Here is a 23,950-nt window from a genome sequence, read left to right on the forward strand (position 1 = left end):
CCCTTGGGCTTGGAGTGTGTCCAGTCCTGTCACTGTAGTGACTGATGTTTTTGGCTTCGGTGACACAAAGCTGTCCCTGACCACCCCCGGTCACATGTGGGCTTGCTAAATGTAAGACCAACTCAGCTCCACAGTGGCCAGAGCAGAGCAGAGGCCAGGGTCTGGGGCCTCTCCAACTGGCAGGGGAAAGCCATGACTCGGGAAACAAATGATTATGCGGTAGAGATTGAATGAATGAATGAATGACTGATTATAGCCTGGGAGTTTTTAATAATATTCTTGTTTCATTTTGAGAGAAACAGAGAGAGCTCTCATTTGGAGCCACTTCATATTCTGAAGCTGCTTTTTATACTCGCGCTGCCTCGTATATATTTATATGTTCGCTCATCAAAGGCCGGCAAGCATTTGTCTTTGATTTCAGGCCAAGGTCTTGTCCAAGGTGGCTCCTGTGAAACAGTCTACATGTGTCCCCTCTTCTTTAGTCGCTGGCCAGACTATTGGGAAAGAATACAGAAAGAAACACTCCAATCAGTCAACACTCTCTAAACCAGAGGAACCAAGGTCCACCAAGAGTCTAGACATGGTTCAAGTCTTTCATCTTTTGGGTGAAGAGCCCTCTCTAACTGGCAAGACCATTTTCAAATGCTTAACAGGAGACATTTCCTTTGCAATTCAATTGGCTCTATGAGAGTTGGCCTCCTCAGGGCATTTCGAGGCATTTCAATGCCTGAAAAGTCAAGGATATTTTTTACTTCTGCCCCTCTCTGTGCCTCTCAACCATTTCCCCCACGTTTTTTTATCCCCATGTCAAATAATTTAATGAGCAAAGATTCCCTCTTTTGAGCCCAACAACTTTGTCGTCCGTCTTTCTGTTTGTCCATCGTCATGGTTACGGGGCCAGTTTTGGGTTAAACCTCTTTGGTAGATGGGGATGGAGGGGGAGAAGGAATGCAGACTGTTTCCGTCTTTAATGATGGAGAGGGGATTTTGGGAAATAATGCGTGTTGCTGAGAGATGTTTACTCTCTGGGGGAGAGAAGGAAAGAGGGAGGCGAGACGCTGGGGCTTTTATTAAGAAGGCTTAGTTCTCAGCCTCTCTGGCCTCTCAGCCCCCAAGGCCCCTCAGCCCCCCAGGGACACTTAAAGAACAGGCAGCCAATGTGGATGCACACACAGGGAGATGGAAACAAATGCTGACCTAGCAGGGCTTGACCCTGGCATGTGTGCGTGTGTACTGTACAGGTGTATGTAAAGTTTAGGACAGTGTGTGTGAGTTATACTGCTTGGACAGCTGTGTTTGGACAGAGTGCCCTTGTCCATGACATTCTTTATGGAGGCCAGCGGCTCCTTGGTATGCACACAGGAACAAGACCCACTTCATGCCCCCTTCTGTCACCCCCTCAAACGTGGAAATAGAGGACACTTCCGGAAAGATTCCAGGTACAAGTTTAGGTTTCATCGGGCCTGGGATTAAGATCCAGGGTCTTAAATTTGTCCTCTTTATCCCACGCAGTCCAGACATAACACCGCCACGTCTGAGCGATCCTCCACATGGGAAAACTGTTGTCATCTCTCATAGCCATCTTGTTTTTTTTTTCTTCGGGCCGGTATCAAACATTTTAGTGTGTCAAAAGGCTTTACACTCACTGTCGGGGAAGTTTGGCATTTAGTGAGAAACCTCAGCGCCCCATCAAAAGGTGATAGCCGTAAGTGTTTTCCCGTGTCGGCAAGTTATTTCCTTCAGTTACGAATGTGTACTATCCACGCAAGCTGTAAATCACAGAAGAATGAAAGTGTCAAGAACAAAAGAGGTCTGTGTTGTGCTGGTGACGTCCCCCAGATGGCTTTAGCAGTGCGAGGAAAGTATCACATTGATGGAGGTCTCATCTGTGCCCCCCCCCCCCGAGTCCATCCGCCAATGAGTTGTGTGTGTGTGTGTGTGTGTGTGACACACAAACCCCACGAAGCAACACCTGCTGTCGACTGAAAAAATTATATTATTCAACACAGTTGCCTGCAGCACACATCATACACCTATCTACATTTGACTCAAGGCAGCATTAGTGTTGGTCTGACCCACAAAACAACACGCGCACACAAACACAAGAAATGCATTTTGATTTATAAGAGGAATGAGGAAATAAGTATAGAAAAAAAGTAAACAACAAATGTAAGAACATGATCGTAGAGTTGGCCTCTGTATAGACAAACATATACAATATATAGAGTACCAGTCAAAGGTTTGTACACACCTACTCATTCAAGGGTTTGTCTTTATTTTTACTATGTTCTACATTGTAGAATAATAGCGAAGACATCAAAACTATTAAATAACACATATGGAATCATTTAATAACCAATAAAGTGTTACAAAATATATTCTGATTTATTTATTTGAGATTCTTTAAAGTAGACACCCTTTGCCTTGATGACAGCTTTGCACACTCTTGGCATTCTCTCAACCAGCTTCACCTGGAATGCTATTCCAACAGTCTTGAATGAGTTCCCACATATGCTGAGCACTTGTTGGCTGTTTTTCCTTCACTCTGCGGTCCAACTCATCCCAAACATCTCAATTTGGTTGAGGTCGGGTGATTGAGGAGGCTAGGTCATCTGATGCAGCACTACAATCCCTCTCCTTCTTGGTCAAATAGCCCTTTCACAGCCTGGCGGTGTGTTGTGTCATTGTCCTGTTGAAAAATAAATGATTATCCCACTAAGAGCAAACCAGATGGGATGGTGTATCTCTGCAGAATGCTGTGGTAGCCATGCTGGTTAAGTGTGCCTTGAATTCAAAATAAATCAGTCAGTGTCACCAGCAAACTCCCACACAATCACATCACCTCCTCCATGCTTCACAGTGGGAGCCACACATGTGGAGATCATCCGTTTACCTACTGTGCGTCTCACAAAGACACAGCGATTGGAACCAAAAATCTCAAATTTGGATTCATCAGACCAAAGAACAGATTTCCACCGGTCTAATGTCTGTTGCTGGTGTTTCTTGGCCCAAGCAAGTCTCTTATTCTTATTGGTGTCCTATAGTAGTGGTTTCTTTGCAGCAATTTGACTATGAAGGCCTGATTTCATGCAGTTTCCTCTGAACAGTTGATGTTAAGATGTGTCTGTTACTTGAACTCTGAAGCATTTATTTGGGCTGCAATTTCTGAGGCTGGTAACTCTAATCAACTTATTCTCTGCAGCAGAGGTAACTCTGGGTCTTCCTTTCCTGTGGTGGTCCTCATGAGAGCCAGTTTCATCAGTGGTTGATGGTTTTGGCAACTGCACTTGAAGAAACTTTCAAAGTTCTTGACATTTTCCGCATTGACCGACCTTCATGTCTTAAAGTATGGATGGACTGTCATTTCTCTTTGTCTATTTGAGCTGTTTTTGTCTTAATATGGACTTGGTCTTTTACCAAATAGGGCAATCTTCTGTATACCACCCCTACCTTGTCACAACAGAACTGATTGGCTCAAACGTATTAAGAAGGAAAGAAATTCCACAAATTAACTTTTAACAAGGCACACCTGGTTGAGAGAATGCCAAGAGTATGCAAAGATGTCAAGGCAAAGGGTGGCTAATTTGAAGAATCTAAAATCTAAAATATGATCTGATTTGTTTAACACTTTTTTAGTTACATGATTCCATGTGTGTTATTTCATAGTTTTGTTTAAATGAATAAACCATGTGTAACGCTCGTCCTCTTCTTCCGATGAGGAATAAGACATATCGGACCAATTTTCAGCGTGGTAAGTGTCCATTTTAATATGTCAAACTGAACACTACAAAATAACAGTGAAACAAACTAAACAGTCCCGGGTGGCACAAACACTAACACCCACAACTCAAAAGTGAAACCAGGCTACCTACGTATGGTTCTCAATCAGGGACAACGATTGACAGCTGCCTCTGATTGAGAACCATACCAGGCCAAACACAGAAATCCCAAATCATAGAAAAAGGAACATAGACAACCCACCCAACTCACGCCCTGACCATACTAAACAAAGACATAACAACAGAACTAAGGTCAGAACGTGACACCATGTCGCGGACCCTTGTAAAACTATTCACAGGCCGCTAACCATTTGTTTTACACCTTGTTCAGTCATGTTTGAAACCTCATTAGCTAGCTAGCTAGCAAGCTAACAACCGGGTAACTTTACCAGTATATCCAAATATTTGGGGCCACAGGGAAAAAAAGGAAAAGGTATAGCTTCTTCAGGAGATGATCATAGCAATGAATGAATGACCGGTATTTGTTTCAACAACTCAGCAAAAAAGGAAACATCCCTTTTTCAGGACCCTGTCTTTCAAAGATAATTTGTTAAACGTCAAATAACTTGGCAGATCTTCATTGTAAAGAGACTCCTAAGACAACACTACAGGGAGACAGGATGGACAGCTGATCATGCTCACATTGGCAGACCACGTGTAACAACACCTTCACAGGATCGGTACATCCGAACATCACACCTGCGGGACAAGGTACATAATGGCAACAACAACTTCACGAGTTACACCAGGAACGCACAATCCATCTACCAGTGCTCAGCCTGTCCGCAATAGGCTGAGAGAGGCTAGACTGAGGGCTTGTAGGCCTGTTGTAAGGCAGGTCCTCACCAGACATCACCGGCAACAACATCGCCTATGGGCACAAACCCACCGTCGCTGGACCAGACAGGACTGGCAAAAAGTGCTCTTCACTGACGAGTCGCGGTTTTGTCTCACCAGGGTGATTGACGGATTTGCGTTTATTGTCAAAGGAATGCGCGTTACACCGAGGCCTGTACTCTGGAGCGGAATCGATTTGGAGGTGGGGGGTCTGTTGTCATTTCAGGCAATCTCAATGTTGTGTGTTACAGGGAAGACATCCTCCTCCCTCATGTGGTACCCTTCCTGCAGGCTCATCCTGACATGACCCTCCAGCATGACAATGCCACCAGCCATACTTCTCATTCTGTGCATGATTTCCTGCAAGATAGGAATGTCAGTGTTCTCCCATGGCCAGCAAAGAGCCCGGATCTCAATCCCAATGAGCACGTCTGGGACCTTTTGGAATGGCGGGTGAGGGCTGGGGCCATGCCCCCGAAAAATGTCCGGGAACTTGCAGGTGCCTTGGTGGAAGAGTGGAGTAAAATATCACCGCAAGAACTGGCAAATCTGGTGCAGTCCATGAGGAGGAAATGCACTGTAGTACTTAATGCAGCATGTGGCCACACCAGATACTGACTGTTACTTTTGATTTCGACCCCTCCCCCCCCTTTGTTCAGGGACACATTATTCAATTTCTGTTAGTCACACGTCTGTGGGACGTGTTCAGTTTATGTCTCAGTTGTTGAATCTTGTTATGTTCATTCAAATATTTACACATGTTAAGTTTGCTGAAAATAAACACAGTTGACAGTGAGAGGACGTTTCTTATTTTGCTGAGTTGATATGTATAGTTTCTAGGGTACAACTTCTGCTTCAGCAATAGCTAGAATTCATTGAGGCTATATCTCAATCGATTTTATTACAACACTTAATTTTTTCTGGTGCTCCTAGATTTTATGTTGTGCACGTAACTTTTTTTAGTTGTCAGCACTAGTAGTACCAATTTTTTATTTTATTTAGTTAGAGCCCTGGATGAGACACCATTCTTCCACGAGAAATTCCTTAATTTAGTGTTTTGTTGATGGTGGTGAAAACGCTGTCTCAGGTGCCTCTCCAGAATCTCCAATAAGTGTTCAATTGGGTTGAGATCTGGTGACAGACAGACAGACAGACAGACAGACAGACAGACAGACAGACAGACAGACAGACAGACAGACAGACAGACAGACAGACAGACAGACAGACAGACAGACAGACAGACAGACAGACAGACAGACAGACAGACAGACAGACAGACAGACAGACAGACAGACAGACAGACAGACAGACAGACAGACAGACAGACAGACAGACAGACAGACACTTTAAAACCCTATGCTCCTATGAGACGCTTATTTCAACCATCAAGGAGTGAATTTGGTGCCGGATATGGCCGCTGTTTTACAAATACATTAAAAACTGTAATATCTTATGTTTCACCCAGTCGTGGCTGAATGACAACATGAATAACATACAGCTGGCGGGTTTTATTCTTTTTTTGGCGGGATAGAACAGCGGCCTCTGGTAAGATAAGGGGCGGCGGCCTATGCATATTTGTAAACCATCGCTGCCGCAGGAGATCGAAGGAAGTCTCGAGGTTTTGCTCGCCTGAGGTAGTGTATCTCATGATAAGCTGTAGACCACGTTATTCACCAAGAGAGTTTACATCTATATTTTTCGTAGCTCTCTATATACCACCGCAGACCGATGCTGGCTCTAAGACCACACTCTGAGCAGTATACGGCCATAAGCAAACGGGAATAGTCTCATCCAGAGGCGGCGCTCATAGTGGCCGGGGACTTTTATGCAGGGAAACTCATTAGTTTTACCTCATTTCTACCAAAATATTAAATGTGCAGAGGGGGGAAAAACTCTAGACCGCCTTTACTCCACACATAGAGAAGCGTACAAAGCTCTCCCTTGCCCTCCATTTGACAACTCTGACCATAATTCTATCCGCCTCATTCCTGCTTACAAGCAAAAACTAAAGCAGGAAGCACCAGTGACTCGGTCAATAAGAACGTGTTAAGATGAAGCGGATGCTAAGCTACAGGACTCTTTTGCTATCAGACTGGAATATGTTCTGGGAGTACACCACGTCAGTCACTGGCTTCATCAATAAGTGCATCGATGACGTTGTCACCACAGTGATCATACGTACATACCAGAAGCCATGGATTACAGGCAACATCCGCCCCGATCTAAAGGGTAGAGCTGCCACTTTCAAGGAACCCTGAAGCCTATAAGAAATCCTGCTATGCCTTCTGACGAACCATCAAACAAGCAAAGCGTCAATACAGGACTAAGATTGAATTGTACTACACCGGCTCTGACACTCGTCGGATGTGGCAAGGCTTGCAAACTATTACAGACTACAAAGGGAAGCACAGCCACGAGCTGCCCAGTGACACAAATCTACCAGACGAGCTAAATTACTTCTATGCTCGCTTCGAGGCAAGTAACACTGAAACATGCATGAGAGCACCAGCGGTTCTGGACGACTGTGTAATCACACTCTCCGTAGCCGATGTGAGTAAGACCCTTAAAACAGGTCAACATTCACAAGGCAGCAGGACCAGACGGATTACTAGGACGTGTACTCCGAGCATGCGCTGACCAACTGGCAAGAGTCTTCAATGACATTTTCAACCTGTCCCTGACTGAGTCTATAATACCAACATGTTTCAAGCAGACCACAATAGTCCCTGTTCCCAAGAACACTAAGGTAACCTGCCTAAATGACTACTGACCCGTAGCACTCACATCTGTAGCCATGAAGGGCTTTGAAAGGCTGGTCATGGGTCACATCAACACCATTATCCCAGAAACAATAGACCCACTCCAATTTGCATACCACCCCAACAGATCCACAGATGTTGCAATCTCTATTGCACTCAACACTGCCCTTTCCCACCTAAACAAAAGGAACACTAATGTGAGAATGCCATTCATTGACTTCAACTCAGCGTTCAACACCATAGTGCCCTCAAAGCTCATCACTAAGCTAAGTGCGCTGGGACTAAACACCTCCCTCTGCAACTGGATCCTGGACTTCCTAACGGGCCTCCCCCAGGTGGTAAGGGTAGGGAACAACACATCCGCCACGCTGATCCTCAACACGTGGGCCCCTCAGGGGTGCGTGCTCAGTCCCCTCCTGTACTCCCTGTTCACTCATAACTGCATGGCCAGGCATGACACCACACAACAGTGGTAGGCCTAATCACCAACAACGATGAGACAGCCTATAGGGAGGAGGTCAGAGACCTTGTCGTGTGGTGCCAGGACAACATCTCCCTCAATGTGGAGGGAGAAGGAGATGATTGTGGACTACAGGAGAAGGAGGACCGAGCACGCCCCCAAGATTTGGCATGGGCCCCCCAGATCCTCAAAAGGTTCTACAGCTGCACCATCGAGAGCATCCTTACTGGTTGTATCACTGCCTGGTATTGCAACTGCTCGGCCTTTGACCGCAAGGCACTACAGGGGCCAAGCTTCCTGAAAATACAATATTTTGGGATATGGAAAATATATTTCACAGATGGTACACGAAACTTGTTTGTTTTGTCACAAACTGAAACTATTTTAATTTTAGCAACTAGGAAATGCCGGAGTGATTTCTGCATAGTCCATCTTTAACACACTTCAACCTTCTAGAATATCACCTTCTACAGTTTTTTTTAAATCGCTTTGGTACTATTTTCACAAGTATGTGGTACATTTTCCCAACTTAGTAACAACTCCAAACTGGTCACACTTGTAATGCAGCCCATCTTTCATTCAAAACCTGCCTCTGTGCATTGATTTGGATCGTAAACATCTCTCACCACACAACCATTGATTCAAAATATAAGTTTATTATGAAATGTAATGAGAACATCGGTTTCATCACCAAAACACAACATTATGATATCTTTTCAGTTTGGTTGTTTTAACTACCAGTTAATCCAATAGCAAACCATGCAGGTTTCAAATCGCCCTTAGAAGTTCTGAAAGTAATTTACTACAGTACTGTAAATCACAGTAGATTATACCGTTTTCACAGTAGGCAATACATTTACATTACCCAACCAAATTTACCGAAAATCTATAATTTCCATAATATCTATCCAATGTGTGAACATAGAAGACAACCTCAACAATCATTCATGCAACAACAAAAAATCTGATAGAATTGCAATCTGTAATCAAATGTAAGAAATGTAATTAATTTCATTAATTTGTATCAAGCCTGTCTTGAGCATTTGGCCATAAATTCTCCTCCACACCAGTACCGAAAGGTTGCTAGGTCAAATCCCCGAGCTTGACAGGGAAAAGATCTGTCGTTCTGCCTCTGAACAAGGCCGTCATTTTAAATAAGAATTTGTTCTTAAGTTAACTGACTTGCCTAGTTAATTAAAATAAAATGTTTTAAAAAATACTCTGCCTGCAGTTGTTTCCAGGTCATTGTTGCTCTCAAAAGACTGCAGGTAAATGTGTTCCATAGATACTTGGTGCCTCTTCAAAAGCCAGGCGATTGTTGGTAGGCTGATGGATGCCACATCGGCAAAGGTGTCACAGTTCTCCTCAATGGCCTGCTTTATTTCCCATCAAAGAGGTGGACATGGGCCCCGTCAAATAGGTGGGCATGGGCCCCATCAAATTCCATATATAATAGACAAAGTGATTAAACATTAAGCACAGTTGGATTAAGTGATGGACAAAAGTATTTAAACAAATTATAAGGAAATCATATGAAAAGTATTTTGAGATTGCATTGTGAAAGGCAATTACTTTACATGAAAGGTATTTCTAGATGAAACACTGATTAGATTTTGTGTGTTGTACTTATTAGTCTATTGAAAATGTGCTTAAAGTTTTTGATCTTTTTGAGTTTTGCACTAAGAGTTGTGAAATGTTTACCACGTACTTGTGAAAAATAGCAGCAAAGCAATAAAAAAAAAACTATGCGATCGCTTCTCATGACGTTGGGCTTTTGTAACTCTAAAGATCCATTAGTCACTATCACGTCACCATTGAGGTACACAATGTCAGACATACAGTATCAAGCACAGATAATGTGGCAACAACACATCTGTCCTTCATTCTCCACAGGTAACTTTATCCTGCTCCCACTGTCCAGCCAATATGTACTTCGGTTAGGTACATTCTTGTCATGATCTCTTCTCATATGGACCTCAATGTAATCTATGTAATCTCATATGATTCGGTTACGTCCATGTCAACACTGTTGTGATATCACAGTATTATGCTAGTAACGCCACACTGTCTTATCGCTTAGCAATAATAACCATGCCAACCCTTGATGATGTCACTAAGTCAAGGAAGTTATACACTATAGTAGACTTGAATTGATTATAGCCAATCTACAGAAATACCACTGTACCCTTTGATCAATATTTCAATTCAACCCTTGCATTTTTGTGCCTCACATTCTTTAAGATAGCTACAGATGCAAATCCGATTTAAACAATTTGTGATCATCCACTTAACAAATGTTATTTTTATCTTACACATGTTGATCACGCTTGACAGTTCACTAGATGCGTTGGAGTTATTTACACAACGCAAGCTTGAATCAATTATATTAGAACATTTTCCCATAAAAAAAATATCTAAAAAAGGACTTAAATATAGGCCTACATTTTATATAATATTTGGCTAAGAAACATGTTAGTATTATCTGTCATTTGTGGGCAATCTGTCATTTGTGGGCAAAATACTTATCGAAGCTGCTTAACAATGCACTTTCTTTGTCCAACTAGGCTACCTCTTGGAACATAGGGCTACCTGTCTCCCTGAATTTTTCAGTTTTTGATTTGTTTTTAAAAGTTTGAAATATCCAATAAATGTCATTCCACTTCATGATTGTGTCCCACTTGTTGTTGATTCTTCACAAAAAAATACAGTTTTATATCTTTATGTTTGAAGCCTGAAATGTGGCAAAAGGTCGCAAAGTTCAAGGGGGCCGAATACTTTCGCAAGGCACTGTATGTGTTCTTAGTCCATTCCTTTACTTAGATTTGTGTGTATTAGGCAGTTGTTGTGGAATTGTTAGATTACATGTTAGACGTTGCTGCACTGTCGGAACTAGAAGCCCAAGCAATTCGCTACACTCTCAATAACATCTGCTAACCATGTGTATGTGACCAATACAATTTGATTTGATTTGGATTGTTCCTTTTTTCCATAACAGCCATCTTCCCCAATATCTCATGGCTATCATTGAGTTATGGGCTGATTTAGCACTGGGCAGAGGAGCTCCTCTCAACAGGTCTTCTCATCTCTCTCTCTCTCTCTTTCTCTCTTTCTCTCTTTCTCTCTTTCTCTCTCTCTCATATATATCAGAGAAAGACAACAGGCTTTTGGGAAGAATGGAAATCGTTAATGCATACCAGGGGGTTTTGTTCTGGTCGGAGGTACCTCCCTCTACCCTCACGCCTAACTCCCCTCTAGCCGTCACTCCCTCTCCCCCTCTCTCTATTGGTATGGCCTGAGGACCAGGGGCTTGACCCTAGCCAAGACTGATCCAAACAGTCACTGTTTTCAGTCTCTCCCTCCATCACAAACATTTTAATTTTGCTTTTGATTGATTGATTGTGGCCATTCAGTCCTCATTAGAACTCCTATACAGAGCTGTGTAGATCGTGTACTGTCTATCAGCAGGATATAATCCGTCTGTGCTTCCACTCGAAGCTCTCCACTCCTTACTATATGATTGTGTCACACGCAACACGAGAGCTGCTTGACTGTCATCTGTCTCAGAGCTACAGAGCCACAGCCCTCTGCCTCCAAAAACCACCTCTTTGAAGAAGTGCGAGGGCGCCTGTTTTCCTGGATGAACTGAGGTGACCTCGCAGCGAATACAATAAAGCACTGTAGGGGGCGGTAGTGGTGCTGCAGTTGCGACAGCATCCTCGCCTCTCCCGCAGCCTTGAGACAATGAAAAGTTTATGGTCCTCCACGTAGCCATAGCTCCACTGCTTTAGCACTTTGCTTTCCCCTCGGCCTGATAGAAAACACATTTTCTCTCCACGGTCCTGCTGTGCTCGATTTTGAGCGCTCGTTCCGTCCTTCCCTGCGTCAATCGTCCCTTACAGAATGCGCCGTATCACAGATGGCTGAGTCTGATGAACACAGGGTCAGACAGACCGACACAGTGATGGAACCCACCTCTCTGATCTGGAGCTGAAGTTTTATTATTGCTGAAGCCCAACTCTCATCCTCTCACCCTTCCTCTCCAATTCTCATCCCCCTCTCAATTCTTCCTCCTCCTCCTGCCCCGAAGGCCTAAGCTTTTCAGCAGCAAGAAGGCCAACTGGGAAACCGCTTTAGTGACTTGTACAATAAGCTGCAGAAGTGCCGGGGCGAATATTTTCCATGTGCCGGGTGCGACGAGGTGGGGCTTTACCAGAAAGATGGAGAGAAGGAGCGAATGAGAGAGGTAGAGAGAGAAATAATGGAGAGGGACAGAAAGACGGAGAGGGTTAGAGACGACCGCGTCATATTGGAGCGAGAAAGATCCATGAAGGGCAATGGGGTGAAAGTCTCATCACCTCTCCCTCTCCTTGCCCCCGTGGTTGACGGGTCCATACTCGGGGCTGGCGTCGCTCTCTGTTTGCTTGACCTGTCCCCAATTTCCTCCCGCGCCATGCTGCCGAAATGCGAGCCCTGGAGGTTTCATTAGAAACGCATGTCCCACCCTCTCCCTCCCTCCACCCCTATTGTATATGTGTGACACTGGGCTTGGCTAATAGAGCTTATGTTACTCTGATTTCACAGATTTACAGCACTGCTGAAGAGAGCATGGGAACTAGCTAAGGCTATTTTAGCAACTCATGACTCACTTCTTATTGTCTGTGTATCGTGTTTGTTGTCGGGTTTTGCTATTAGTGGATGAAGAGGCCTATATGTTGGTGAACAGGGTGTCAGGTGGACTGTGGATTAGCTTGTAAAGTAGATTGGTGACAATTTACTCAGAGGTCCTGCCATTCTTGCCATTACTCAGGGTTTTATAGTGTTTCCGTTCCTTTTGTGATAGCTAGTCGATCTCCCTTCTTGACAGACATTTAACCTGTCTAGTCACCTGAAGGACAGCTGTTTGAGGATCGTTCACTAAGCAGAGGCAAATAGCCTGTCATGGAATCAGTCCTGAACACCAGGTTTCTTGCTGCATTCTTGTGGCCTAAGTCATTGACAAGGTGGATCGCTGGATGCTATAGCCTGCACATTGAGACATGCGTATTACATGCATAATTAGTCGTATGCATAAACACACCAAGCTCATACAGCATCCCACTCCACACGTTTCAAATGTAACTCCTCAACAGTGAAGGAGTGCCCTCTCCAGGACACAACTCTGAAGGTCCTTATTCTTATGGTGTAGAAGAGGGACTTGGTACAGGTATAGGCAATGCACTATATAGAGCATGCTACACAGAGGTGTGTGTGTGTGTGTGTGTGTGTGTGTGTGTGTGTGTGTGTGTGTGTGTGTGTGTGTGTGTGTGTGTGTGTGTGTGTGTGTGTGTGTGTGTGTGTGTGTGTGTGTGTGTGTGTGTGTGTGTGTGTGTGTGTGTGTGTGTGTGTGTGTGTGTGTGTGTGTGTGTGTGTGTGTGTGTGTGTGTGTGTGTGTGTGTGTGTGTGTGTGTGTGTGTGTGTGTGTGTGTGCGCAACATTCCTCTATTGTAGATGCACAGCATTATCACAGTCCTGGAAGTGATTCATCTGATTTTCAGCTCTCTCCTTTTGTTTGAACTCTCTTGGCCCTGTGGTGAATGACTGGCTGTCTTATCCACAGGTATGGAATGGATTGTCTTATCCAGTTTGAGGACTTTGCCAATACCAATGCCTTCCGTCTGCTGAGCAAGTACCGCGACCAGTACTGCACGTTCAACGATGACATCCAAGGTACACGTATACTTCAATTGCAAAATTCCAATGTCAATTGCACAGAGGCTCGATAATGTGCTCACAAGAACCCACCCACGCACGACACACACGCACACACACATACCACATGCACTCAAACTCCCTCTCTATCAATCATCCTCCTTTTTTTTCTATTTCCACTTTCTCTTCCTCCCTTCCTATATCCCTTTTCCTTCTCCAACGCACGCAAGAGCACACACGCACAGCCATCCGCCCATTCATCCAATCAATCAGTTTAAATCAGATAGCTTGTTCATGGAGCACTAATTCAAATCTCAAACAAACACACCGAGCCCCTGATCCCTCTCTGACGGCTCTCTCTCTGACGGCTCTCGCTAATCGCTCCCTCTGACCCCTCTCTCTCTGACCCCTCTCTGTCTGTCTCTGACCGCTCTCTGTCTGTCTCTGACCGCTCTCTGTCTGTCTCTGACCGCTCTCTGTCTGTCTCTGACGGCTCTCTGTCTGTCTCTGACCGCTCTCTGTCTGTCTCTGACAGCTCTCTGTCTGTCTCTGACGGCTCTCTGTCTGTCTCTGACCGCTCTCTGTCTGTCTCTGACGGCTCTCTGTCTGTCTCTGACGGCTCTCTGTCTGTCTCTGACGGCTCTCTGTCTGTCTCTGACGGCTCTCTGTCTGTCTCTGACGGCTCTCTGTCTGTCTCTGACGGCTCTCTGTCTGTCTCTGACGGCTCTCTGTCTGTCTCTGACGGCTCTCTGTCTGTCTCTGACGGCTCTCTGTCTGTCTCTGACGGCTCTCTGTCTGTCTCTGACGGCTCTCTGTCTGTCTCTGACGGCTCTCTCTGTCTGTCTCTGACGGCTCTCTCTGTCTGTCTCTGACGGCTCTCTGTCTGTCTCTGACCGCTCTCTGTCTGTCTCTGACCGCTCTCTGTCTGTCTCTGACGGCTCTCTGTCTGTCTCTGACGGCTCTCTGTCTGTCTCTGACGGCTCTCTGTCTGTCTCTGACGGCTCTCTGTCTGTCTCTGACGGCTCTCTGTCTGTCTCTGACGGCTCTCTGTCTGTCTCTGACGGCTCTCTGTCTGTCTCTGACGGCTCTCTGTCTGTCTCTGACCGCTCTCTGTCTGTCTCTGACAGCTCTCTGTCTGTCTCTGACGGCTCTCTGTCTGTCTCTGACCGCTCTCTGTCTGTCTCTGACGGCTCTCTGTCTGTCTCTGACGGCTCTCTGTCTGTCTCTGACGGCTCTCTGTCTGTCTCTGACGGCTCTCTGTCTGTCTCTGACGGCTCTCTGTCTGTCTCTGACGGCTCTCTGTCTGTCTCTGACGGCTCTCTGTCTGTCTCTGACGGCTCTCTGTCTGTCTCTGACGGCTCTCTGTCTGTCTCTGACGGCTCTCTGTCTGTCTCTGACGGCTCTCTGTCTGTCTCTGACGGCTCTCTCTGTCTGTCTCTGACGGCTCTCTCTGTCTGTCTCTGACGGCTCTCTGTCTGTCTCTGACCGCTCTCTGTCTGTCTCTGACGGCTCTCTGTCTGTCTCTGACGGCTCTCTGTCTGTCTCTGACGGCTCTCTGTCTGTCTCTGACGGCTCTCTGTCTGTCTCTGACGGCTCTCTGTCTGTCTCTGACGGCTCTCTGTCTGTCTCTGACGGCTCTCTGTCTGTCTCTGACGGCTCTCTGTCTCTCTCTCTGATCGCTCTCTGTCTCTCTCTCTGATCGCTCTCTGTCTCTCTCTCTGATCGCTCTCTGTCTCTCTCTCTGATCGCTCTCTGTCTCTCTCTCTGATCGCTCTCTGTCTCTCTCTCTCTGATCGCTCTCTGTCTCTCTCTCTGATCGCTCTCTGTCTCTCTCTCTGATCGCTCTCTGTCTCTCTCTCTGATCGCTCTCTGTCTCTCTCTCTGATCGCTCTCTGTCTCTCTCTCTGATCGCTCTCTGTCTCTCTCTCTGATCGCTCTCTGTCTCTCTCTCTGATCGCTCTCTGTCTCTCTCTCTGATCGCTCTCTGTCTCTCTCTCTGATCGCTCTCTGTCTCTCTCTCTGATCGCTCTCTGTCTCTCTCTCTGATCGCTCTCTGTCTCTCTCTGATCGCTCTCTCTCGCTCTCTGTCTCTCTCTCTCTGATCGCTCTCTGTCTCTCTCTCTCTGATCGCTCTCTGTCTCTCTCTCTCTGATCGCTCTCTGTCTCTCTCTCTCTGATCGCTCTCTGTCTCTCTCTCTCTGATCGCTCTCTGTCTCTCTCTCTCTGATCGCTCTCTCTCACACCCCTCTCTGATCGCTCTCTCTGACCCCTTGATAGAGTCCTGTGGAAAACAACAGTAATGTAACAGTAAGTCCAGAGACTCCAGACTCGGGCTGTGTCGCAAATGGCACCGCTATTCCCTCTGTAGTGGACTACTTTTGACCAGAGCGTTATGGGCCCTGTGCGCACCAGACTCGGGCTGTGTCGCAAATGGCACCGCTATTCCCTCTGTAGTGGACTACTTTTGACCAGAGCGTTATGGGCCCTGTGCGCACTATACAGGGAATAGGGTGCCATTTGGGACACGGACCAACTTTTTGCATCCGCTCTGTTAATGAGACCACAGTATCAGTCACACCGTGTCTGAAGAGCCATTCGTTTGTCTGTTAAATAAAACTACATTCCCCAGAAATTAGCCCTGGTAGCCGTTGTTATTTCTGCAGGCTAATCTAAACCATATTTTCTCTCTAATTCTCTGTCTCGGTAAATCTGCTTGCTATTACTGCAGACAACGTAAAGAGCAAATGCACTTTTACTGTACAAGCTCTATGATGTACTGAGGAGATTGTGTTACGGTGTGGCTCTGTAATATGTCTCATCTTTTATTTTGTCTGTTTTCTGTCTTTTATACTCTCTCACTCTCTCTCTGCGATAGTAACTCACTTGAGGAAATCTCATACTTGCAGGGCTAAATCATATATGTCCCCCCCCTCCCCAGGTACCGCTGCAGTGGCGGTGGCCGGCCTCCTCGCTGCCCTTCGTGTCACCAAGAGCAAGATGTCAGACCATACCATTGTATTCCAGGGTGCAGGGGAGGTGGGTGCAGAGCTCTTGTCAATGTGCAAATTCACTCCTGGTTTCTTTTCTGCTCAGAAACACGGCAGACTGATTGCCCCTAATGACAGAATCAGAAATAAGCGCAAACCAATGCTTCAAATTCCCATTCCCAATCACTGAGCTTTTTATTGAGGTCTAGTAGACCTCTAGGCTGTGGCTCAACAGAACCTGTCTCTAATAAACAGGAGAACATGGCCATAAAATTGTGATTAGCTCAACATAATTTGTAATGGGGAGACATTTAGAATGTCTTTTAGTCTCTGGGGCTCTTGGCCTGACTGTGAACTATAGTACCCCCATCTTCTTTAAAATGCCAAGTTTCATGTGTTTTCCATGTTGATGCATGACCACTTTGTATTGAAAGGGAAGTAGATGGTGATGTGTAGAATTTGAGGGCATTTACAGGAAAGGGTTATTGTGCTGAGAACAAAAGAAAATGACTTGTTGAGCCTTTCAAGTGTTTCACTGACCTGCATTGAATTAAATCCCCAAATAAAAGGTGTGCATTAATATAACGAGAGTCGAGATTATATTAAGTCTGAATAATGACTGGGTAAATTGTCTGCAGGTTTAGGGGTGAAAGCTAGGGACTTATTCCTTGTTTGATCAGGGAAGTGAATGGTGGGGCACAGAGGCATTCCTATCACATCTGCCTTCTCTCTCCCTCTTCCCCCCAGGCCGCGATGGGGATAGCTGACCTCATCACGATGGCGATGGAGAAGGAGGGACTCCCAAAAGACGAGGCTCTGAGGAAGATCTGGATGGTTGACTCCAAGGGCCTCATCGTCAAGGTGATACAAGTACCTCCGTTCTGCCACTCGGCCAGGGTCACTCAGCCCCTGTAGAGTAGACAGACCTATAGACATGCATATATTCATGATGTATGAATAGATTTGTCACCTACTCTGTAGACCAGCATTGAGTCAACACTGCCCTCTAGTGACCAGAACACATAGCACTTGACTCCACTGAAACCCCATCAAGATTATTTCCCTTAAGTGGGTTAGGGTTGAGCAGTTCAGAATCTTTGGCTCTTGGAGATAGTCTTTGTGTTTTTGTGCCTGTGTTTGAATGCCTCCATGTATTCATTTCAGAGATCCTCAAAGAGAGCACGGCAGCTGCCAGTTGGCATGTGTAGAAACAAGCTTCATCACAATCTGTCTTCCAACTATCTCTCTTCCACTCTCAGGGCAGAGACCACCTGACCCATGAGAAGGAGAGGTTTGCCCACGAGCACGAGCAGATGAGGAACCTGGTAGATGTGGTGCATGAACTCAAACCCACAGCCATCATAGGTAGTAATACACCAATCAGCTCACTGGGGGATGGGGGGGTCAATTGGATTTTCATATAACCTTTATTTATGTAGATTATAATTCTATACAATCCAGTAAATCACTGAGATTTAATTTAAATTCCAATTACCCAATATCTCTCTAGGTGGATAGAGCTGGTTTACAACTCCTGGGTTAGAGTTTGTAGTCTGCATGGTTAATGTGTTCTCTCGTGGGTCTTGTTCATTAGGCTACACCACAGCAAAACATTTTGCAACGGCAAATGAAAGTGAGCATTTCGTATTGGGTTTAAGTTCAGGTAGTCCCTCCCTGTTTCAGTCCGTTTTCTTCCGTTTGGTGCCTAATGAATACAATCCTGCTCTCTAGGTGTGGCGGCCATCTCTGGAGCTTTCACGGAGGAAATAATTCGGGACATGGCCTCGTTTAACGAGAGGCCAATCATCTTCGCCCTTAGCAACCCCACCAGCAAGGCAGAGTGCACTGCCGAGCAGTGCTACGCCATCACAGAGGTACTGGAGGGGGTCTGAAGTGTGCTGTTGCAAATGTCTTCAAATGTCTGTGTACTTCAACACTCAAACAGCACTGTGCTTGAACAGTATGTGTACAGAAGTTAATATAAGTGAATGTATTGTGTTTACTGGTTAATTTGGTGGCTGAGACTGCGTGACCGAATCAAACCAATGAGTTCCTGTCCCGCCCACCTGGGCGCCTCCTCCCCGGAGCTAAACAAAGGAGTCACATTCTGCCCAAGTGTTACTTGTTTTACTTCCTCATATTTCTGAACGGCTGAAATGAAAAACCCAGCGGCGATTTAACGTTAAAAAATATAGATATTTTCTAGGTTCATTTAGGATGTAGGCTACAACCCTCTGTCTGTTGTAACTTACGATATTGCAGTAGGATAAACATAAGCAGGACACAGTCTAAAACCGTCTGCATTTGAACCCCAAAACTGTTATTTCGCTTTTCATTGATCAACACCACGCAATTTGATTGACAGCGTGATTGAAACTTGCCAGTGTTCAACCTCTGGGCAGCCGGACGTCCTGTGTTTTCACCAGAGTAGCCTGTAATCCCACAGATGGTACAGAAGGTTCAGCTGTTTAGAGATGTTTAGAGAGGCGTCCAGAGAATTCTGCCATGCAGCCACTCCATAAATTGATAAAGAGCACATATTGTACTTATATTACAGGAATTAAATTCCTTTGTTTTATTTAACCAATTCAATTAAACACTCTTCCCACTCCTAAGAATTTGTAAGACCCTTATTTGCATAAAATGGACAGAGACCAGTCTCAAAATCAATCAGTAGCGTTTATTCTCGAGAGTCCTGAACACGATTAAATTTACCACAGGTTATAAACTGAAAATGACGTCATTAGTTTTCAAACTCTCCCGTCTAGTGTTCAACCTTCCCAAGTTCTCTCACGTCACCCCGCTCCTCCGCTCTCTCCACTGGCTTCCAGTTGAAGCTCGCATCCGCTACAAGATCATGGTGCTTGCCTACGGAGCTGTGAGGGGAACGGCACCTCAGTACCTCCAGGCTCTGATCAGGCCCTACACCCAAATAAGGACACTGCGTTCATCCACCTCTGGCCTGCTCGCCTCCCTACCACTGAGGAAGTACAGTTCCCGCTCAGCCCAGTCAAAACTGTTCGCTGCTCTGGCTCCCCAATGGTGGAACAAACTCCCTCACGACGCCAGGACAGCGGAGTCAATCACCACCTTCCGGAGACACCTGAAACCCCACCTCTTTAAGGAATACCTAGGATAGGATAAAGTAATCCTTCTCACCCCCCTCCCCCTTAAAATATTTAGATGCACTATTGTAAAGTGGTTGTTCCACTGGATGTCATAAGGTGAATGCACCAATTTGTAAGTCGCTCTGGATAAGAGCGTCTGCTAAATGACTTAAATGTAAATGTAATGTAAATGTCTCTTCTCCACTTCAGTACAATGGCAGTATAGTTCTCAAGCCTTCCCACATAGCCTCTCACCAATTTAGATCATTTATGACCGAGCCAAGGTGTAGATCCCTGTGTAGATAAGCATTCTAGCCAGTCTGACGATAAGATCATTCATTTCTACCAAGGAACAGACAGTCATTGTTCTAATTCTTGATTATAATTACACACATTATATTCAGTATTACGATTAAAAGAACATTCATACATATACAGTTACATAATAGTATTCTGATTATTCAGTCCTCATTGAAATGTATACATAATCAGTCATTATTGATAATAAATCTGTTAACAACTTACTACAATGACCCTGGGGGAAAGTTTATTTAGAGAGGTGAGGGGTACAGTATATGCACAGTGTAATGTATTTTCCCGTGTTGACACCCTTGACACATGTGTTTGGTCCAGGGGCGGGGCATCTTTGCCAGTGGCAGTCCATTTGACCCCGTGACCCTCCCTGATGGGCGGACGTTCTTCCCTGGCCAGGGCAACAATGCATACGTGTTCCCTGGAGTCGGCCTGGGCGTCACCGCCTGTGCAATCCGACACGTCACCGATGAGATCTTCCTCATCACCGCAGAGGTAACACATATACACACATATACACATACACACATACACACATATACACATATACACATACACACATACATACACACATACACACATACATACATACATACATACATACATACATACATACATACATACATACATACATACATACATACATACATACATACATACATACATACATACATACATACATTTAGTCAGCCACCAATTGTGCAAGTTCTCTCACTTAAAAAGATAGAGAGAGAGAGGGGCCTGTAATTTTCATCATAGGTACACTTCAACTATGACAGACAAAATGAGAGAAAAAAAAATCCAGAAAATCACATTGTAGGATTTTTAATGAATTTATTTGCAAAATATGGTGGAAAATAAGTATTTGGTCAATATAACGGAAGTTTCTCTACATTGTTATATACCCTTTGTTGGCAATGACAGAGGTCAAACATTTTCTGTAAGTCTTCACAAGGTTTTCACACACTGTTGCTGGTATTTTGGCCCATTCCTCCATGCAGATCTCCTCTAGAGCAGTGATGTTTTGGGGCTGTTGCAAATGTATCCATCCAATTATCAGTTAATTTATTTTCAAATAGCTTGGTGACAGACATTCATTAAAATATCCTCTTAATACACACCCACACACAAACACCCTCCAACTCTCTCTTCTTCGCTCTTCTTCAACTGACTCTCTCTGTGCATATTCCTCCCTATATCTGGCCTTTTGTCTCTTTTACAACACTCTCTTCCTTTCTCTCTATCTCTCTCCTTTTGTATCTCTTCTTCTCTTTCTTTTCTCCAATTCAATATCTCTCTCTTTCTGCCTCCATCTCTTACTCTATTTTTTTTTACACTCAATCTCGCTATAATTCTTCCCCCATATCTCTACCCTCCTTCTTCCCTCTTCATCTTCACTCCTTTCTGGATACCCTACATGAAAACTTCTACAGTTTACTATAGAATACTACAGTACTCACTTTAGAATTCTATAGTAAACCGTAGTATACTGTAGAATACCAGAGTAAACACTACAGTATTATCCGCAAAACAAGCACTGTAGTAAATGCTACAGAAATGTCTGCAAAAACACAGCCCGCAGAAACACTACACTTCTTAACTATAGTTAATTCTACAGTATCGAATGTGCATATACCTTGCCCATTGCCCTCCCCCATATCACAATTTGTGCCACCCAGGAGTGAGAAACCTACATGGCAGGTACAGTATATACATCAATTATATAGAAAAGAGCAGAATCTCAGAACTATCCGTTCAAACCCCAGTCCTACCCCCTTGCCCAGTCCTACCCCCTTGCCCAGTCCTACCCCCTTGCCCAGTCCTACCACCTTGCCCAGTCCTAACCCCTTACAGGTTATGTACAACCTACTGGAGAAACTTGCATTTCTCCAGTAGGTTTCCTGAAGGAGAAAGACTCTACTTTGATGTCAAGGATAATACAATTAAAACACTATAGTAAATACTACAGTAATGTCCACAAAAACACTACATGAATTACTGTTGTATATAATAGTTACTTTACTACATTATTTATATTATAGTTAACTGTAAATACTATAGTATACTACTGTAAATACTACAGTAATCACTAGTATTTTTGCAGACTGAAGTCTGCAAAAATACTACACTAAAGTCTGCAAAAACACTACAGTAAAACCCAGTCTGTGCTTACAGATCATTAAAGAAATCCCTTAAACACGTCCTCATGTCTGTCCCCAACTCAGTGTCACGGAAAATATAATAATATCCCTGTAAGCCCAGTTAATAAAAATGGCAAAACTGATAACCTCTCATAGGCTGTTCTTTATACGAATGCCAATCAGCTCGCTTTGCTCTCTGCTGCCTGGCTCTGCAGACATGGGAGACGATTAAAACGTCACAGGGATGCATAAGTGGGGGTGCAGTACTGAATGACAATTTCATATTTTATTTGATACTGTCATCATGTGCCTCAGGCATATAAGAGCCACACTTAGCCTGCCAATGAGGTAGACTGAGGATGGAGGACAGTTGCGCAACAGAAGGAGGGAGAGGGTGGGAGGAATGTCAAGTCTTAGCCACATTATCTACACTGATTGCCACCCGTTATACCCTTCTGCCCACCTAGCCAGTATATCATGTAGAACATCTAATCAAATGTAACTTTATTTAAAATGCATTCCAATGTCTCAATACTCTATACAGTAAAATGTGTGTATGTGTTGAGGTATGCCGAATATCTGTTTGACTGTGTGTGGATAACTCATCCATTTGGTTGCTCTCTGACAGACCATTGCCGACCTGGTGACGGAGAAGGATCTGTCGGAGGGAAGACTGTACCCTCCCCTGAACACCATCAGAGATGTCTCTCGCAAGCTGGCCGTAAAAGTGAGAGCACACTCAGACACACACACAAACATGCCCTTAGTTCTTCATGCTTCCATACCCTCAATACGTCTTCACACTTACACTGAGTAGACCAAACATTAGGAACACCTTCCTAATATTGAGTTGTCTTGCCCATTCACCCTCTGAATGGCACACATACACAACCCATGTCTCAGTTGTCTTAAAAATCCGTCTTTAACCTGTCTCATCCCCTTCACCTACACGGATTGATTGAAGTGGATTTGACAAGTGACGTCAATAAGGGATCATAGCCTTCACCTGGATTCACCTAACCAGTCGATGTCATGGAGAGAGCAGGTTTTCTTAACGTGTTGTATACTACTCCGTCTATACCGTGTACACCTATGAACTATCGCGTTTGTGTGTCTTATAGATCGTGGAGTTTGCCTACGAGCACAAGATGGCGACACTGTACCCGGAGCCTGAGGATAAGGAGGCTTTTGTGCGCTCCCTCATCTACAGCACCGACTATGACGAGTTTGCTGTGGACTCTTACCACTGGCCCAAGGACGCCATGACCATCCAGTCATGCAAACTGTGACGTGGCGGAGAGACTGAGGGCGAGGGACGCGGGGCACAAAGGAGAAGTGACAGGAGACCAGGGTCCAGGAAGGGTGTGAAGGAGACGACAGAAGTGCAATATCATCAAGATAATGGTGATTGTGGGGTAATAATGTAAACGAGAAAATATCTTTATGAATGTGATAGCTACGAGCCAAAATAGACACAATGATCAAATAAAATGCTTTAAATGATTGTTTACTTCATATCTGCCGCCATTGTGTTTGTGTGGGTGTACAGTACTTTGAGAGGTTTCTTGGGGAGGTTTTGGGCATCGCCATTGTTTGCTCCCATGACCCTGTCATACTAAGAGGGAAAATACAATCTTCAAATCTAACAGAAAATGTGTGTACAAAATGTATAACTCGGAGAATGACTGTTGGCAGTGATGCACAGGGTGAGAGGAGAGTGGGTTTTTGATGTCACATGTTCGATGTGTCCACTCAGCCGTCCCAAAGTAGCATGACTAACTCTTTCCCCATGGATATACTGCTAAGAGTCGATCATCCATACACAAAGGCCGGGGTTATAGAGAAGTGTGTTGCCCTGCCAACAAAGGCTATATTCACAA

General features: G+C 44.8%; 1 protein-coding gene across 1 annotated transcript in view; it reads left to right on the plus strand.

Annotated features, from left to right (window-relative positions):
- The window catches only part of me1 (malic enzyme 1, NADP(+)-dependent, cytosolic), a 133,172-nt gene extending 109,587 nt beyond the window's left edge, over window positions 1–23,585 (plus strand). The window contains exons 7-14 of the mRNA XM_046315378.1: window positions 13,432–13,541; window positions 16,462–16,559; window positions 17,258–17,371; window positions 17,770–17,875; window positions 18,242–18,384; window positions 20,251–20,424; window positions 22,699–22,797; window positions 23,192–23,585. Coding sequence (XP_046171334.1) covers window positions 13,432–13,541; window positions 16,462–16,559; window positions 17,258–17,371; window positions 17,770–17,875; window positions 18,242–18,384; window positions 20,251–20,424; window positions 22,699–22,797; window positions 23,192–23,359 — 1,012 coding nt within the window. The 3' untranslated portion in view covers window positions 23,360–23,585. The remainder of the gene's footprint in view (window positions 1–13,431; window positions 13,542–16,461; window positions 16,560–17,257; window positions 17,372–17,769; window positions 17,876–18,241; window positions 18,385–20,250; window positions 20,425–22,698; window positions 22,798–23,191) is intronic.
- Window positions 23,586–23,950: the final 365 nt, after the last annotated feature.

The sequence above is a fragment of the Oncorhynchus gorbuscha genome, linkage group LG19, assembly GCF_021184085.1.
Source record: "Oncorhynchus gorbuscha isolate QuinsamMale2020 ecotype Even-year linkage group LG19, OgorEven_v1.0, whole genome shotgun sequence".
NCBI classification, from domain to species: Eukaryota; Metazoa; Chordata; class Actinopteri; order Salmoniformes; family Salmonidae; genus Oncorhynchus; species Oncorhynchus gorbuscha.